The following is a 19,727-nucleotide window of genomic DNA, read 5'->3' on the forward strand; positions in this document are numbered from 1 at the left end:
ATCACAGGAGTCAGGGGAGTTAAATTTAGCCCATCGTATGCTAAAGACCTGGAAATCAAGGGAATTTAAAGGTAAAAAAGTGTAGGTGGGAGAATAATATTTGGGGGTTTTTTATTTATTTTCCTTTTCACTTCTCCGAAGGTATTAGCCCCAAAACACAGCTTTAACCTGAGCCTTAGAGCAGTTCTGGTTTAAAGGCTTTATTTTTTTTTATTTCTTTTAACATTTGCATGGGGGAAGTTTTTCAGAACACGTACTACAATAAACCTCAAATTCCAGCTGTTCTGGTGTTCTGGATGACTTTCTATTTCTTTTGGATGAAGAAGATTAGTTTTACAGTAACTGTCCGTATTTTTCTCTCTTTTATTGGTACATATTTTACACATACTTATACACCAAATTTTATATGGTTTTTTGTTCTTTTCACAATCATGTCTTTTATTTTTTTAATCACGTAAACATGAGGGTTCTGTGGGATTTAATTATTCACGTATTGCATGTGTCCATTTAGGTATATCCAGCATCTTATAGTAAAGTAATACAAAATTATATATGAAATTATCTTACTCTGATTTCTTGATCTTGTTTTCATTTGCCTAAAGGAGGTAAAAAAAACTGTTCTGCAAAATTCATCTTAATGTATAAATGAGCCTTTTGCTGAAAAATTGTGAATATAATATAATATGAGATACAGTGAGTGATGGGAAAAAAACAAGCCAAAGCAGGACAGAGGAAAAAAATTGAAATATTATCTTAAAAATCTCAATATTGATGAAAACGTGCTGGATAACATTCAGATTGCTTATTCATCCTGGTAACTACTTTTTCCTTTTTGTTTATCCATTTCACTTAATGATTTTCTGTGTATTGTTACAGACATCTCAACAGTGAGCATGCGCTGGATGATAGAAGTACAGCCCAATGTAGAGTACAAATGCAGGTTGTACAGCAGTTAGAGCTACAGGTAAAATAAAATTTATTTTAATATTACCTCAGTATTAATCAAATCCAATTCTCGACAGCAGTAAAAAATGAGTTCTGCTTTTCCCCCTGTGATTGAAAACCAGCTTTCAAAACCTTCTTGTAGTAGTTTTAAAAACGATCAAAAGAAACTGCAGCTTCATTTCCTCTTTCCTAAACCGTAACTTGTAAAGAAATAGGAAACTTAACCAGGCTGACTGATTGGAAAGCCATCAGTTTGTATCTAATGCTTTTATACCCACCCGGGGGGCTGGAGGGGGCAAGGGGAATATGGTCCCCTTCATTTGGAGTTGTTGGGGGAAATGGTTGATGTTTATTTCCAAACGCTGCATGACCTGGCTTGTTTGGTGGTATTTCATGTACCTAATACCCTCCATGTTGTATTAATATTATTACTATTATTATTATTATTAATATTATTATTATTACTATTATTTTTTTGCCATTTGTAGCAAATAATTTTTTTTGTAAACTGCCAAAAGGGGGTGAATTGGAATATATTGATTGTGATGCAAAGGTATGAGCTGTTTGTGTAATTGCCTTTCCAAGTGCTTCCGAGTCCTTTCTGTCTCCCTGCACCTCGCTGCTCTGGCTGGGCAGCTGTGACAGTGTGTCTGTGTGCAGGCAAGAGGTTAGCAAAGAAGGGGAAATTAAAACAATGTTGTACATTTTATAGTTACCAGCTATTGAAAAACCTATTTTGTATGCAAGACAGCAGTGTAGAGATATATGGAAAGCCTTGGGCTAAGTACAGAAGATAATTACATTTGGAATTTTACTGAGTTAAGTCATTTATAGCTTCAAATAGTTGGAGAGAAAAATCAGCAAAACCACACTTAAACTTCTTGTTGTTACTTTTCAAGATAAGCATTTTTAAAAAATGCCTTTTATCTTCTTATCTTACAAATTACCCTTTTTCTTTCATAGATATTTCCTAAATTTTACTTTCAGGAACACGCTGGTCATGACACTCTTTCACTATTAGCTGAAGCAATATAAACTATTTTAATACAAGTTTTATAAAAATCAAACTACCAGTCATAAAATATCAGAGTCTTGCAGAAAATGTTATGAGAAATGGTCTGTTATTTTAACAAGTTTCTTGGGAATTAGGAAAAGAAAAATAAAAATCTACAGTCTTCCTGGTAAACTGAGAGATGAGATAATCTTTCACCAAGGTGCAGTAATATTGAGGCTGAAGGTAAATCTAGATTCTTCAGTTACAGTCAGCTTGAAAAGCATTAATCCTTCTCTCCCACAGTCATTGGGAATGGCTGTGCCTGGAACTACAGGAGGATGCCCTGCATTAAACAGGGACAGAACAGAGATACTTGGTTCCCACCTCTCCATAAGCCCTTGCCAGTATTTTTGAAAGGTTTATCAGCAGTGCATTCTGCTAATTGCTCTAAATGACTTACACTTACAGCTTCACACCCATTTAGTGCTGGCAGTGCTCGGAGTCATTGTAAGGGAAAGCAGCATAAGGTCCACAAGACAGGACCATAATTTCAAAGTGGTGTGACGGCCAGAAAGTTCTGGATTTAACAATCATATGAGACACAGATAGGAGCAGAGTAGGTAGGATGAACTGGAGGCCTGATTTAGACAGGAGTGTTGATAACAGAGTGAGGCCATCTCTGCATTGGCCAGCAAGGACAGGTGGAGGAGGAGGAGGGTGGTCCAGCTTCTGAAATATACCTGTAGCTTCCCTCTTCTCCCTCTCCTTTCATCCTGTATCACTTCTCTGATAGTTTAAAAAAGCCCCTAATTACGTAGAAGGATTTGCCTTCCAGTCCCTAGTTTATCTGGCTGGTTTTGCACAGAACCGTAATAAAACAAAAGTGTGGCCCCCAACGATGGGCTGTTCAGAGACATGGTCAGAGGACCATTGACCTGATACTCAGGCCATGGAGCAGTTACCAACAGAGTGATGACAGGCCCTTTGGAGACTTGAGTTTTGTGAGTTAGATAGAAAAGGGACCCGCAGCCTTTACCCCTGACCTGCAGCACTGGTGAGCAGCTTTGCCTTACAGTGCAGCTGAGAATTCCCAGCATTAGGGTCCAGCGCCATGGCAAGATCTACATTCCCCACCATTTCATGCATGTACAGCCCCATCAAAACAAATTCATTTCACCTGAGGGATACACGTCATGTTTTGAGTGTGATGGACCCAAATGCTATCCTTTTGTTGTTGTTGTTTATGCTGTTACTTATTTTACTCATGATAGTTTTATCAGTGTTAGAGATAAGTGTAATATCTTTTGAAGAAAGTAATTTTTAATCGAAATTTTGGAAAGAAACAGGTCAAATCTGTTCCTTTGTTTGATTGCAAATGCCCCTTAGCAGAAACCTCGAAGTTTGGTCTTAGCATTTCCATCGCATCACATACTTCAAAAATCACAGGCAAGGTAGAAATCTTCTCATATTTCACTTTGTTTAAACCATCTTGACATGATCATTTGTTGCCATTATAAATAGTGAAAATTGTGCTGCTGGGTAAAATGCAAACACAGGGAACATACCCCTCTCTTTAGCTAGTTGTTAGCTGGAGTAGGACATCCATTTTGCAGCACTACCTTTGAGTGGGAAAACATTTCAGGATAGCAGCAGGGCTATGATAAGTCTATAGAAGTGTCTCCTAATGGGAGAAAATTAAGGCAGCTGGCCATTTTCAGTGTAGTGAACACTGCTTGGGTCTGTTTTCCTACAGCATCCATTGATACTCTTGAAAAGTAGGATTCTAAACCTTTCTAGTGCACAGCCTAACTAGGCGCAGAATGGGAGGGCTGTGTTTTGGCTGCCTCTTGCATTGCCTGTGACTGGCTTCCTTCTTCTTTGTCCTTGGTCTGTCAAAAATCCTGCTGCTGAAGTGCTCTCCCCTTCCTGTTGAATGCCCTCACTGGGTTTTCATTTTCCCATTCCTGATTCTTGCCTTTATTTTCTGTCTGGTTTTCCTCCTGTGCAATTTCTCCATCATCTGTGTTTCTAATGCCTTTCCTCTTGCTCCTTGGTCCCTGCCTTGTCTGGAGCCCTTTCTGGCCTGTGCTTTCTGTGCTTCCCTCTCCTGCCTTTTCTACTGGTGTAGTTTTAGGATTTAACCTCTCCAGGGCAAGCTGTGTATCTTGGTATCCAAGCTTGCAAGGCTTGTACCTTGCTCTGGATGTGTTTTTGGTTGGACCACAGTTAGGCACTCACATGTGCATCCAGAGGTGAAGGAAGTCTCACAAAATCACACTTATGGAGAATTGGATGGCAGTCTGAAAACTCCCAGCATGCAGAGCTTTCCAAATGGATAGAGGAAGAAAGAAGGAAGTTTCAGATGGACTGTATTGTGTTCCTGGGGCCTCATGTACAGAGCAGATTCATACCTCCGCATCAGAACTATCCTTGCGCAACAACATTATCAGTAGATCAAGAGCATTTTTCCTGCCTGCTGACTATTAATCCCCATTTCTGGGCCATCTACACTCCAGTGATTGCCACCAGTGAGAATTTGCTCCCACCAGTGGCTGAGCAATCCCTCATGGCTTCTTTCATTTGACCCCAGTGACCAGAGGGGCTACTAGTGACACTAGTTTTATATCACTACTGCTTCCTGACCTAAGGGAAAAACAGTTTAAAGAAATTCTTCAGATTTTTTTACTTCTCTTCAGTGCTTTGAAACCGAGAGACCTCTATTTTTCATAATTTAAACTCCTGCCTAACTGGGTGAGTGTTTGAATTCCTAGACTATGACAAAATGCTAGCGTGTGTCTGCCTGAAATGTCGAGAGGATCTTTAATAACCTCCATCCACCAGATTCAGCGTTAAAAGCATTGCTGAGACGATGAGTGGAAACACTACAAACAAGGACCCCGGCGGTGGGAGGGAGGTGCCCCTCTCCCCTCTCCCTCGCTGCGGGGGCCGGAGGAAGCGCAGCAGGGTGTGCCCTGTGCTGCCAGGGTGCCATCCCCTCCTGCCGCCACACCAGGGCTGGCAGGAAGCTCTCAGGTGCCTGCCTTTTATTTATTTTGGCTATGAGTTGTTGTTCTTCTGCAGTAGCCTGCAGACCAAAATTTAATGCACAGATGACCCCGCCAAGCAGCCCATGTGCCCAGAGACTGCTAGGAATGAGGGATTGCACAACAGAGCTGTGTGGAGAGCACAGCTATTTCTTGGCTTAATTTGTTTTGTATGAAGCCCAGCAGCTGAGGGTGAGTCCTCTGCCTTCTCTGGAGAGGTTCTCAGAGGACTCTTAGAGGAAGAAGTTCCTGCTGCAGTGCTGCGATAAGAGCCCATTGCTGCCCTCAGCTCTCCCATGAAGTGTCCAGCTCAGATCAGGATGAGATTGCAGGAGCTATGCCATAGGTGTCAGGTTTTGTCTCTTGCCATTGAGGTTTTTGACCAAAAGAAAGAGGAGCCATTTGAAAAGTGCAGTGACACCATTTTTTCCTTTATTTAATTCCTGTCTTGGAAACTCCAGTGCCAGTTTTTATCCCATCATGGCGCAGTCAGAAACCCCTCGCCTTGTGAAGAGCAGGACAACCTTGGCCATAAGGTTATGAGTGGGGATTTATGATCAAGTCTCCTTTTATATACACTTAGCCCCACTTTATTGCTGCAAACAGATGACAGTGACAGGGTGGGCAGGTTGTTTAAAGTTTTGCTGGAATGTGAGTGCAGTTCTCCTCTTGGCACCAGGAATCTGGCTTGTCTAAAGCAAAACCTCAGCTCTGGGAAAACTGGCATTTGTAAGAGCCTCATCCAGGTCCTGTTGGAAGCAGCAACCTTTATGTTCGGCATGCAGGTTAACAACATCCCTTTTTCATTAGTATTCTTAACATCCTTCCACTGTAACTTTCTTTGAAGAGCAGCCGGAGAAAAGTCCTATTCACACATTTTAAAATATTCCTTGTTTCCAAAAATAATGAAATTTAGTGCATTGAAATGCATTGGGAAGCCAACCAGGCTATAGATGCATACCAGTGCTCCCGAGACTCCAGCTGTGTGGATCTCAACCATAAAAAGCAAGAGACATTGAGAGCAGGAGCTTTGCCCCAACTCTTGGGCCTGAAGTGGCCAATGGGAAAGGATGCCAACATCAGTCTTGTGGCATTGGTGCCCAGGGATGAGTGTTCTGGGGTGATGGCTGTTGCTTTCAGCCTTTCCCACCCCACTGCCCTCCGGCTTATGCCAGAGGGATGCTGGCAGCTCCCACAGCAGGTCCTGCCCCATGCTCTGGGTGCCCCTGCTCAGGTACCCAGCCTGGCTTCCCAGGGTGACCTACTGAGGGCTCTGCCACCTTCTCAAGTCAGATCAAGGTGCTTTTGGACCCAAGGCTACCCACAGAGCCCTGCGGAGGTGCCTCGTGTGGTTTAACCACCACTGTCTGTGCTCTCTGCATGTGCCACAATGCCTGTGTGTGACGTGAAGCCACAGCCCATTGGTGCCACTGGTTTTCTCCTCTGAAAGGAGGAAAATGCATCCTAGAACCGCTGCCTTGCTTTCCTTCTGCTGCACCTCCTGAGCTGGAGTGGGGCTGGTTAATAAACATGATTCACTGTTGTCTTTTAGCTGTCAAGGCTGCAGTGAAGCTCTTGGTGCCAGCAGGTCTAGCTCTTCTCACTCGAGGGCTAATGCATTTTGCTTTGGGAAGCGGTGACACCCAGCACCACGCGTTCACTTTACCTCACGAATAGCCCATATACAATTTCCAAACTACTCAGCAATAAAACTCTTCTGTCTCATGCCTCGGTGCCAGCTGTTTAATTAGGAATAAGCAGAGGCTGGGTTTTATTTGTACAACTAACAGAGGATATTTTTTTTTCTCTCCCCTTCCAGCTTGCAAAAGATAAAGAGCGCCTGCAAGCCATGATGACACACCTGCATGTGAAGTCAACTGAACCAAAAGCCACCCCTCAGCCTGTAAGTACCGAGCTGTGCTGAAAGCAAAAAACCAAACCTCACAACAAACCTCTCTTTCCTGTTCCCCACCGGAGCCCACGCTGTGGAGCCTGGCCCACTTCAGAGCTGATTGTGGGGAGGAGATGGGAAGCACAGCCGGGTTTTGTCATCCCCCTCTCTTCAGGGAGTTTCAAAGTCAAGTTTGGTTCCAAAGCTGAGGCACTGGGACTTTTTCTGGCCTCATGCAAGTCACTTTGCATCAGTCTGACTTGGATGAAATCTTAGGAAGTGTTAGGAAGGAGTTGTAATTAAATTATATTTAGTATATTTATTTTGCTTTCTCCCGATCTGACAGACATTTACTGTAGAAGTGACTCTAACTGCACGTTTTGATGATAATCACGGTTACCCAGTATCAGGGTTTATACTGTTGAAACTGAGAAGGGAAACCTCCTCTACCCTAGGTTGCTCTTTAAAGAAGGGGGAGCAGGGGAAGCAAGTGGCTTTGCAGCCCAGGAAAACTCCTGGTTACCCCTGAACCCAGGAAAATCCCCCATCTCCTTCGCTGACTGAGATGACCCTTCTTCAGCTGTTGTTTTCTCTCAGCCTCTTAATGCTGAAAGTGTTCCTTGGAGCTTCCGATGATTATTCAAAATGGAGAGAGTGCTTTGCTTCTTGATTTTAAGATTTGTAAGATTTAAAGGTACACTGGCTTTACTTGATTTTGCTTTGAGTCATTGTATGAAAATTAATTGAGCGTTGACAATCTATAGTTAGTACCAGCAATTTTAATCAATATGCAATGATGCAGCATAATGACAAAGTATTGGTTTATCTGTTTTGACTGATTTTTTTTCTATAAATAAAGCAAACACACACCCATATATGCGTGATTTATGGTGATAGAAATAAAAAGGAGTCAGACTATTAACCCAGCAAATATGGTAGCCTGCCAAGATGCAGTTGGTAGACAAAATTAATGTCTGAAACAGAACACATTACAGAGATAGAGAACATAAAATCATTAAACACTTCGCGCACACATTTTTACTAGAAAAGGATTTCTCAGTTTCCGTGTAGTTGGAAATAAATGGCTGCAGAAGTGCATAGGGAGGCTACTAGATAGAAAATTGCAGGCTATTCAGTAACACAGGAGCAGATGTCAAAGTCAACAGGAAATTCCCTTGCCTTTTTGGAGAGAGTTGAGTGGTAGGTACAAACCCTTCCATTTAAGCTGTTGAGATGCCTAAAATTGCTTGGTCTGGTGGACACCAGCCCTCTAGAGTAGAAACTATTGGTGGTATCTATAAAAATAGCATTCTTCTAGTTCCTCACATCCATCCCAGCCTGAATGCAAATGCTTCAGTGCATTGTTGGAAAAGTGTGTAGACCCAACAGAATGGGGAGGAGGTTTGGTTTCTATAGCTCTTACTGGATTAAAAATTAAAACAGCGGAATAATCTGGGAGTCTCAAAGCACTCTGCCTTGAGGCCTTTCATAACAGCAGTGCCCCTCAGGAGGAAGGATTACCAACTAAAGGGAGGAAATCATCAGAAGGCGAGCAGTGTTTGGCAAGGCAGCTTGTGATCGATGCCGGGCTGCCGAGGGCAGGAAGCTTTGGCGGGTCTTGTAGGCTACGGAGATACCAGGCGGTGTCGCCATGAAGATTAGTGTTAACAGCTAATAAACAGGGAAAAGCAGTGGAAAAAAAACCCTGAACACAGGGGGAAAAGGGCTGTCTTGATTAGTATTAAAAATGTTTTACATTCTGGAAAATTATAGCTTTGTTGGGGACCTCCTACTAAATTTATTTTTAACTGCTCTATTGAAAATTCTGTACCACTAGTCAACATTATCTCTCAGTTGCTCAGCACAGTGTTTCTTTATTAAAAGAAATAGGCATGAATATTTTTGACTGAAAAATTAATAGCTTTTGAATTCATACACAGCAGGTTTTCTTTTGCAAAGAAGTCCAATATCGCTGCACAGCACTTCTATAACCATTTATTTAGAGTCCAAGTCAAACCTTTGACAGCTAGAGCAGTGTTACAAGCCAACATAAAGAACTCCAAGATGTAAACCAACAATAGGCAGTCTGTGTGAGGTTTGCCATTGTCAAATACATAGATTGTTTGGATTAGTTTATGTAAATGTACTGTTGTATTACCCTTTGGAAAAAAAAAAGATCACATTTGTGTATGAAAAGTGGTTTCGTTCACAGGCAGCATTATAAATTCCTTATCCTTTAACTTACATGTTAGAAGTAAAAATTGGTGCCTGACAGGCCTATATTGTGTGGCACTCTGTTGTTGGATTGAAACTGCCTTCTTTTCATTTATTGAAATATAGAAAAATTTATTATAGATACCATCTGATAAATCAGAAATTATTAAAATATGTATAGGTGAAGCATTTGAAAATTAATTATAAAATGTAGAAGTATAGTGTTTTGCATAAATTGTGCTCTCCTAGTGAAAAAAATACACAGGCATTGCATAGACTCTGCTAGACCCTCATCCTTTTAACTCAGTGGGATAGGACTTTGGTAAAAAGATCTGATGACCATTATTGCACTGCAAAGTAGTCTTTACATCCAGTAATTAATTTTTTTTCTGCCAACATAACTAATGCAAGGTGTGTGTTAGAACTAATATATTATGGTACTTCGGTGATTTTAAAGGAAAAAGCGGCTGCGAATCCAAACATAGCAGTGAGTTGGGATTTAAAATTACAGCCTTTTCATGACCAAGGAAATGTTTTTATTCTCTTTAAAGGATCTTAATTCTTGTTTTAAACTATTTTGTTACTGGCAGGTCGTAGGGTGTATGAGCATCTGTGTTAACCATGTGCCATGTGTAACCCACTCTGACCACTTGTGCCATCTTTGCCTTCTGGGCTTTGGGCGGTAGCTGAGCGGGTGGTGTTGGACCACTTTGGACTAGCTGGACCACAGCCAAGTTCTTGATGGTTGTGCGTCAATTCAAAACTCACCCAGCTCTGGGGAAGGGTTGCTTGTCTGATTTAGTGATGTCCATCCATCCTATCCCAACCTTTGAGTGGCTATAGCTCTTTGCAGTAATTTTGAGCTTGGGAGGGGTGGTGGAGTGGCCCCTGCATTTCAGCCCACCAAGACGTCTGCTCAGTAAAGCTCTCTAGTCCTACTAAAGTCGATGAGATTTAAGTGCATTCCTGTGTAAGATAGTGTTGATGGCCCAAATCATTGGCAGACTGCATGGGCAGGGAGGTGCTGACAGTGTCTGGTGCTGCTCCCCAGGGGCTGCTGGGCAGGCAGGAGGGGGTCTGGGGGGGGGGGGGAACATCCCAGGAGTTGGGGCAGGGCTCAGGATCACCTTTAAAAACACCCAGCTTTGTAATGGAAATGCTCAACAGCAGCACTTTAAAAGAAAACGGAGCTCTCTCAGAACTCAACACTCAGAGCAGGCAGCGTTGTTCCCATTCGTGCTGCACGTGTTGTTTTGGTGGGACTGAGGGGCCTGAGTAAAGTGAGAACAAAGCCATGAGACAGAATATGCTGTGACATGTTTTGGTAAGGTGAACTTTTTTCAAGGTAAAAAAACAAAACCACAACACAAAAGCCGGAACAGCGATTTCTCAAGAACTGTCATCCTGGTTTTGCTATTAAGATACCCCCCCGACATGCTGTTTTCATCAGTGTTAGCCATCAGCATAATAGGTTCAAATGGAAATGTGCTTTCTTCTGGGAGGATTAACTTGTGTCGAAGTTCATAGGAAGGGAAGGAGAAGGAAAAAGCATCAACCAACCAAGTAATTCTTCATACTAGGTGCTACAACCATCTTTTAAAAACAGGCAGAAAACTTTTAAAGACCCTTCTGGCACTTTAAATAAGATGCACTGTTAGATATCCCTTCTTTAATGTATTTTTTTTACCATAGCCATAGCAGTTAGGATTGTTTTGAAATACTGTTTTTAGCAACTGTAATAACAAAGCATTAAAAAAAAGAGCCTTTTAACTGTTGAGGTAATGACTGAGCATTTTAGCTGCTGTAGCCATACTTTATAGTTTGAAAAAATAACGATATGCAGCAATAAAGAGAGATTCTCAAGCACAACAAAAGCTGTTTTTATATACTGGTTTTCATTAAGTCTCACTCCTCAGCTTCAGTTTCCTTAGTATTCCTGCCAATAACAACACCTGCTAAGTGATTGCTGCCTGCCAGGCTCTGCATCCAATACACTAATGTGTCCAGGCTGAAGCAGGGAGAGGAAGACACAGCACTGAACAAAGTTTTAGGCCCAGTATTCACTTTCTCTCTCACCCTTGGCGTCAAGAAAAGGAGTTTCTTCTCCAAAGTATTTCGGTTTCAGGAACTCAGTGCAGGTAAGTCCGCAGCCCCAGCTGGGTCCAGAGCAGCAGCACCCATTGTAGAGGAGTCACAGGGTATGGCCTCACTGTGACACTTAGAAACACTTTTTTTTTTTTTTTTTAAAGAGTTTCAGTGCTATTTTATGTGCAACTGCTATTGTCATGTAAAATATTTACACAAAAAGAAATCAGACTTAGTCCTAGTGGGAGGGCCACTAACTGGAAATCTGTTTTCCAGGGTGATGGAGTGGGTTACCTCTCTGCCTTGTTGATATCTAAAGAAAAAAAGCAAATGACTCAGTTTTCACCTTTAATAGGGAGACATGGCTGTTTCTTGAAAGGGAACACTGAAACAATTATGGCAGTTATGAATGCCCAAATCAAAACAGTATGAGGAAATATTCTCAAAAACCAAAAGTGAACAAAGCAATCAACAAAATTCAGTGATGGAATTTGCAGAATTTTAGGACTTAGAACTGTTGTGGGATTTGGTGGGTTTTCTGTTGGGTTTTTTTTTTTCCTTATTTTTGGTTTTGGTTGTTTTTAAAGGCTGGAGGAGATCCTCCCTCCCCCCATTCCCAGGACAAGTATTACAAAAACATTTTAACTCCTTGGTGCAGGGGTGTACTTTCTGAGTGCCCATGTTGTGCATTGCTGCAGTGCAAGAGTTCTTGCTTGTTCAAGTGCTCACTCTGTGACTTGGGCTCCTTCCCCTCTGCCAGCAGTGATACTCATCCAAAAATTACAGTATGTGGGAAACAGCCTGTGTACAAAATACCAATGTGAACAACTTTTCTAATCATAGTAACTTGTTTTTAAATAGCAAATGCAAACAGGGAGAAACCGTGTAGAGTTTCCATCAGGAAAAGAAACCCTCCCAGCCCAGTCCCTCCCTGATCTTTGCCCTGCACAATCATCCACGGCCGCTTCCACGTTTCTAATTGACGCCAATATTAAGATTTAATAGTTTACCATTCAGATTAATAATTCAAGATGGCAACAAAACCAACACCATTCATAATTTGTTATTCTGCTCTAATTCACAACCGATTTTTCAGCCTTGGCGCTATCAATGCAACAAAGGAAGCGGCAGCGAAAGGCTGCAGAGGGAGACAGCCCTCTCCTCCCTCACCCTGGCTCAGGTTTGGGGAACCCAGCTGGAAGAGGAGAGTGTCATCAAATAAAACACGGAAAACGGAAAAACTTCGCTAGCGATGGACAAGGTCGTGTTTCATTAACTTGTTGGTTCAGGCTCACAAATGGTCGTCGGAGGTGAAACGCAGCAGACTCGCTGCGTTCCAGCTTTTTGTTCTCTCTTTCCTCACAGACTGCAGTCATGTTTAATTTGGAAACTGGGCTCCTTTGGCAAATTAGCAATTAGAACAATTTTGTGGGAATATGTATATGTGTCATTAGGTTTCCTGCAAATTAATAGCGAGAGCAGAGGTCAGGCAGAAATTTTCCACTTGACTGCAGCTCCTCTGTTGAGATTTGGCACTTTGTTTTGGAACGGCCGCAGCTGCTCAAAGCCACAGTCTTCCTTTAGGAACTGTCTTTTAATTAGTTTACCTCATAGCCATTATTACAAATATTACTGCCTCCCCTCCTTGAAATAAAATTACTGTTTCTACAAAATATTCCGGTGACATCTTGCACCACTGCACATTGATGGTGGGGTCACTTGGATGCAGCGTTTAATCATTAGATCACCTCCATAAGCATCTCCTAATTAGAGTCCTTACAATACAATTTTATCTGGTAATTAGCTGAGATTGGCTGCTTCCTCTGTAGCTTATTAGTGGCAGCCCAGCAGTGGGTGTGAATCACAGTGTCATTTGTCAAGCCTGTTAAAGCCCCCCCTTTTGCTCGTCCTCTTCTGTGTTTATTCCTCGTCGCTACCTACGCTGAAAAGCCTAAAGAAATGTTACTTGATTCAGATTCTTTAAGCAGGGAGTGCTGACCTCTGTGGATCCTTTCTCGAGGTTCCCTAGTAGAAACAGATTAAATGTTAAGTTTTTACATGCTGAAAAAGGAAGGGGACTCTTTTGAAATGGAGTAGTTGGGAGCCGTAATGATGAAGCAGGAGCAGTGATCTTTCCAACGGGAGGGCCCGGCTGCCGGGCCTGCACTGAGAAGGGCACTTAAAATTGATGCAAATTTCCTCGCAGTTATTGGACTGTTAAAATGTCCATTTAGAAACTGAGATAAAATACAGTAGATTTAATTTCATGGTGAGACCTGTCAGTTGCACTGTTATTATCATCACTGGTCCTTTTATCATATGTAATAGATGGATAGATGGATAACAGGGAGACATTACTATATATATGTCCCTAATCAGTGTCCTTAAATCAGGCCAGTCAACGAGCAGACCGGGTGGCACGTGGTGGGCAGTGCATGGCACCAGGAGGGTTTAAACCTTCAGACTGCAGGTAGTGGTTCATGCTGGAGCAGGGATCAATACCTGCATTTCACCACCTTCACCATCCCTCTCTGGGTTCACGCTCCCTGGCTTTGCCACAAAGTGTTAAATCTTTCCCGCTGGAAGGTGAGGAGTCATTTGTAAGCACCTGCAGGGAAAGGTGCGTGTCTGCACGTCTGCTGCTCACCACCTTCTTCCCTTGGAGCAGCATCCAGGTTGTGCCAGGAGTTTGTGGCTGGGGCTTCCCTCAGCTCCTTCCCACTGTCAGGAAGGACAAGCAATCACAATTTATCTTCCCTCAGCTGAACCCTTTCTGTGGGTGATGGGCTTTTTGTGTTGGTATCCTCTCTGTAACAGTACAGCTCTTTATTTTCCACGACCTTTGTTTGGGATAAATCCTATTATTTTTAAAAAGAAACATTATTTGTGGCTATTAACTCGTATGAGGGATGCTAATAGGAGTTTTCTTATCTGGTTAGTTTCATACAAGGAAAATTAATACAGTGCCTTATGGATAAACATGAGATATTTGGGGGCATAGCTGTGTCGTGTGCCTTGCCTTCATCTCAGAAGGTTTAATGTCTAGCAAAAAAGGAATTTTAATCACGAGCAAAAGTTGTAAAATTCTGGCCCTGTTAAATTCAGTGGGAATTTTGCTACCGACTTCAATGCGGTCAGGATTTCACCAGTATTATTTGTGAAACCGCCTAAGGGAAAGAAATGTGGAAGTAGTCAAAGAGCCCTTTTCTCGGTCGTCTTCTGTGATGTTGTAGTTAAGGGATCGGATTGTTTGTTTAAAATACTTCAGCAGCAGCGACCTATTGAGATGGAGCGTCGTCTTTCAAAGGACGTTGTAGGGCAAAAAGAAAGGGTTGGGGAGGAATGTGGATGCTGGTTATATAAATAGGGTTGTGTATCGAAAAGAGTCGGGTTGGAGCTGGGTTTGATACCCAATCCTGGAGGCAGGTGTGTTTTACAGCCTGCTGTGGCACGCTGCCACACCAGTGGGGCTGGGCTTTGTGCAGGTAACACCAATGCCTTCCATCCTAGGAGGAAAAAACAGAGTGGTGCCACTTGTGCTGGGCTGAATGCTCACAGTATTTCATGTACTGTGATTAATTAAATTATTCCAGTGTTAACCTACTCTGGGCTTTGCTTCTAAAATGGATGAACAGAGAGGAAAAAAAAAAGAAAAGCCCAAATGCTGAAGAGAGAGATTGCATTTCTCCCTAGCATGTCCCTAGGAAAGTCTTGCCTTTTATTTTAAGCCTGATGCCTTCAATGAAATATCCAAGAAGACTGATTAGAAGCCATGCAGAATGATAGAATGGAAATCAGAGAGGTGTGCGGTTTAGACTGTGAAACAATGAAACCTGAAGTAAAATATTAAAAGGATCATGTACTGTGCAAGATCTTCTTCTAATATTTAGATAAAAATCCATGATTCATTCTTTTGGCAGCAGGCTATGTTTTTCGGTTTTTTAAACCTATTTGGAAATCTGTATATGTATTTATCATATTTATTTCCCTTTGCTGGCTCCTAATGGAGATGTTACAGCAGCACTTTGTGCTGAAGCTGCAGTGTCTGCTGTGAACTGAGGGACACTGTGGTATCAAGGGTGTCCTCTGCAGCCCTTAACCATGCAGAAATGCTGTTTGTAACTAAAGCCTCGTCCTTCCCTCCGCAGCTGAATCTGGTATCGAGTGTCACGCTTTCCAAGACCGCGTCCGAGGCGTCTCCGCAGAGTTTACCTCATACTCCCACCACCCCGACTGCGCCCATCACTCCTGTCACGCAGGGACCGTCAGTCATCACTACCACGAGCATGCACAACGTCGGACCCATCCGGAGGCGGTACTCGGATAAATACAACGTCCCCATTTCTTCAGGTAAAGGGGTTCTGCTGGCACAGCCCCCGTGTTTGCCCACGGCCCAGCTGTGGTGATTGGGCTCTGATGATAACAGAACAACTGCTCTTATTTAGCAGATATTGCCCAGAACCAAGAATTTTATAAGAACGCAGAAGTTAGACCACCATTCACGTATGCATCTTTAATTAGACAGGTAAGCTGAGCCAAACACACGCGGCTGGATTAGGAAAAAATATATCTCCCTATATGTGCACACTCTGGATTAAATAGATTTTCAAACCTTTGGTACGTAAGCGTGCTCAAATGCTCAAACCTTTACTATAAGGGTTTTTAGAACTGCAATATATAACATAATTGCTTTTGATTAAGTATTACAATACGATGTGATTATTAGGAAATTCATTTCACACAACAGTGAAAATGAGCCTGTTTAAAGATGGCAAGTCAATTATCACAAGCTACAGTAATCTCTGATCCCTAGAATTAATCTGAGCTCTAAATAATTACTGAGCTTTAATCAGCTAGTGAAATGTTTTGCATTTCTCTTTGATTCTGCTTTATGAATGACTAATAAATTAATATTTCTGTAAGGAAACAGAAATAAAAACTCAAAACAATTAGATAATTCCATTTTGAATTTTGCCATTGAACTGTTAAATACAGCCATTAATCTTAGTTCATATTGTGAAAACCCTCCTTTGGATTTTTTGCTCCAAATCTCTTCTTTTTCATTCTTCTTTTCTTTCCTTTTTTGTATCGGGCAAAGTAAAACTGTGAGTGTGTTTTGTACTGGTGTGCTCATAACTGATCTTGCAATCGCTTTGCTCCACAAGGCCATCCTGGAATCTCCCGAAAAACAGCTAACACTAAACGAAATCTACAACTGGTTCACGCGAATGTTCGCCTACTTCCGACGCAACGCGGCGACGTGGAAGGTAAGGCTGAGCCCACCTCCTGCCTTTGCTCTCTGCCGTGCGCAGAACCGACCTTGCTGATGACATAAATTGTCCTGACGTGGGGACATGAAAAATTCAGATCGGCAGTTACGACACGCGCCGGGTGCCTTATCTGCAGGAACAATTTGATATTTGGCAGGAAAAATTCCTCTGCCTTTGAAAACCACTAATTGAATCCCCATTATTGGCTTTTATGTTCTGTGATTATGCCATGAGTTCCTCTGTGTGGTTGCTACGAGCTGGGAAACTCTGGCTCTTCAGTCGGAACATATTAGAAAATTAAAAAAAAAAAGAGGTAAAGTTCTTATGTCAGTAGAAGATACACTGTTCGTCTTTTTAGGTATGCAGGTTGTAATCACAACAACCATTTTTTTCCCTAGGATCTATAGATCAGTGGATTTCTTTCCTCAGTCGATTGACTCTTAACTACATAAACAGCTGTTACAAACTTCCTCTCTGTTTTTTTTTAATCACACAGTAGAAGCTCATTGAATTTAATGCACAAGAAACAAGCCCCTCAATAAGAAATGTCTTTAACAGAAATAAACTTGGGGTTTTGCACTTTCATTTCCTTTGATAAATATCACAAATACTGTTAGATAAGAGATAAGACTGTTAGAGAGATAAGAGTTAATTTTATTCTGTATTTTGGGGGGCCACTCTTTCACTTTATATACAGCACTTTAATAGTCATATTGGCTTCTGAATCTAGTGCAATCACAAATGAATGAATCAAATAACAGGATGTTGTGTTGCTATAAAAACTGTACCCTGGTGCTTGGAATCTCTCTTAATCCAGACAGCTCTGTTGTTCTCAAACAACTTCAAATGACCAGGTTGTATGAATAGGTCCCATACATGCTGTTCCATCAGTTCTTTCTGTTTTTCCTGTCCCAGCCTGCATTTAGGATTAATTCCTTCAGCGGATGGAGCTAAAAATGGTCCTTGGAAGTTAGCTTGGTTTTTAGTGGCATGGTTTCCGTTTCATTCAGATCCCAGCACAATTTTGTACATTTTCAGTCCTGGTCTAGAAGCTCTCAAGTTCAGGAAAACTTTATGTGATTGCTGCTTTTATTCTTCCCTGCAGTTGGAAAACATGAGCAGTGTTTAACTTTGCAGCTTCCTTACTATCCAGAAAGGAAATTAACTTTCCCTGATTTAAGATCCTTTTAGACCTGCCTGTCTTTTGCTCCTGGAGTGGTTCCAGTAGGACTTTTCAGCAGCTGCAGGTGTGGGTGCTAAAGTAAAAATCCTATTTAGTTCCAGCAGCAAAGGGAAGTGGAGGGAGGAGTGGAAGAAGGCAGCAGGCAGTCCTGGCTATATCTTCTGTGGGGCTAGTTTTGGGAATTAGCTTTCGGCATCCCATAAAATCCAGTCCCAGGAGCCAGTGCAGATACAGAAGAGGAGCAGAGAGGCTGAGCTGCAGATTCTCAGGCTTGTAGAAGGGCACTGGGTGTCCCAGGGAGGCAGGTGCCATTTGGAGACCTCCTTCTTGGACACCTTGACCTTTTGCAGGTGTCCAGGTCCTGCTTCATGTAACAGGAAAGAAAAACTTCACCCCCACATCCACCAATGCCAGCAAAATAGACAACTGGTTAGAGTAGTGCAGATTTTGTGCAGGAGACTGCTCAGATTTCTGCCAGCCCCCAGGAACAGCAGGGATGAAAATGCAGCTCTGGATTGGCATGATGGGAAGCCCACGGGGCGCAGAACGAGCACAAGGGGCTAATTGCAGAATCAGAATAATTTGAATATATATGTGCTGATTTGTGCCCACCTTCAGCTAATGCTTAGGGGTCATTTGGGTCACTGTTCCCCAAGTTTAGGGTCAGGGTTTGGTGTAGACAATCTTCCCTGAGCCCTATTTCAAAAACACAGAAGAGTGCAAGAATAAAGACCTTTAAAAAATGAACCTCTTTCCCAAAATGCAGTACGGCAGAGCCTGAGCAGTTATTAAAATAACAAACCCTTTCATTTACTACATTGAAGCATGTTCAGGGTAATTTTTCTGCAAAAGTGGCTTGCATACAAATATTTTTAACAAGGTAAATATATAATCTTACAATAATAGCTCCTAATTTTTCTGTTAAGCTGATTGCTGGGGGAGCACTGTGAACTGGTTCAGACAGGTCAGAGGCAATGTCTGTTTGCTTTTATTTTTTGGAGTAATTTGCTGGCACTGAGTCACAGCCATGAGGCACAGGCTGCAGGTGTGGCTCTGACACATTGGGGTATTGTTCAAATAAAACTGTTAGATAGCAAGTATCCAGAGGCAGGAGAAACACAACAATTTTTTTCTGGCATGAACTACTTAAATAAGTGATCACATGGAAAATAGAAAATGAAGGCAACACACTTCATGGATGTCTTGTAAATATTCAACTTCTCTGTCTCAGCATACCCAGCAAGAGCCCTGTCCCCCAGCCTTAACCATTAGTTGCAAATGGACTTCAAGAGAACAAGAACAGTCTGTAAAGTATTTCTCCAGCATTAAATTTATTTAAAGAAAAACACAAATATTTCTGCTCAACCCTGTCTTTAGAGACTATTTACAAACTCTGAGGACTCCCTTTGCTGGGTTTTGCCGTGTGCGTTTGATCAACTGCTGTATGAACCACAAGATCAGCTTTCACTGGGGGAAATAGCATTATTATTCTTACATTTTGTTCCAGACTTGACAGTGTTCCCATTTTCACAGGAAACTGCCTGAGTTACCCAGATGTGGGCCAGCAGCCCTGTGTCGGGTTGCACTAGCACGGCACCCACCAGCAGTTGCTGAGCTGGCTGATTTCATCTCGTAAGGTGTGGGGTGTTTACATGTTTTTCCTCCACCTCAAAATCAGGGATTTTGCCAAAAAGTCAACAGTACTGAAATCTGGAAGAGGTGGGAGGGGAAAAAAAACCCATGAAAAATAAGAGCAGGAAGAAGAAAATAAGGGCAGAAGGAAGCAGGCCTGATGGACAGGTTGACTTTCTGCTAGATTTCTGCCTTGCTGAGAGGAAAAGCATATTCAAGGTTTACTGTTTCACCAGTTCAGATGCAGATGGTTGTGGGAAAGCTGAAGTGCCTGCATCAGGCACCTACAGCCAGAGGAGATGTGTTTGCACCCAAGCATCTGCTGAGCAAAGGCAGCTCAAACCCCAAATCTTCCACTCCTACCAGGGTGGGAATGTGGAGACTGCACTAGGCATGGCAGGGAATTGGAGAAGGAGCAGAAGACTCTTTGCCTTCCCCTCCCAGCACACACTCCACTGCCTCCTGATTT

General features: G+C 42.3%; 1 protein-coding gene across 20 annotated transcripts in view; it reads left to right on the plus strand.

Annotated features, from left to right (window-relative positions):
• FOXP1 (forkhead box P1) overlaps positions 1 to 19,727 on the plus strand; it is a 383,585-nt gene that overhangs the window by 344,748 nt on the left and 19,110 nt on the right. For 17 of the 20 annotated variants that reach the window (XM_048315184.1, XM_048315182.1, XM_048315183.1 and 14 more), the window contains 5 exons: positions 877 to 964; positions 6,803 to 6,886; positions 15,322 to 15,523; positions 15,619 to 15,698; positions 16,339 to 16,440. In XM_048315184.1, the coding sequence (XP_048171141.1) occupies positions 877 to 964; positions 6,803 to 6,886; positions 15,322 to 15,523; positions 15,619 to 15,698; positions 16,339 to 16,440 (556 nt within the window). The remainder of the gene's footprint in view (positions 1 to 876; positions 965 to 6,802; positions 6,887 to 15,321; positions 15,524 to 15,618; positions 15,699 to 16,338; positions 16,441 to 19,727) is intronic. The other 3 variants (XM_048315192.1, XM_048315199.1, XM_048315195.1) reach the window with 1 other exon arrangement.

Source organism: Corvus hawaiiensis, chromosome 11 (assembly GCF_020740725.1).
Source record: "Corvus hawaiiensis isolate bCorHaw1 chromosome 11, bCorHaw1.pri.cur, whole genome shotgun sequence".
In the NCBI taxonomy this organism is placed as follows: Eukaryota; Metazoa; Chordata; class Aves; order Passeriformes; family Corvidae; genus Corvus; species Corvus hawaiiensis.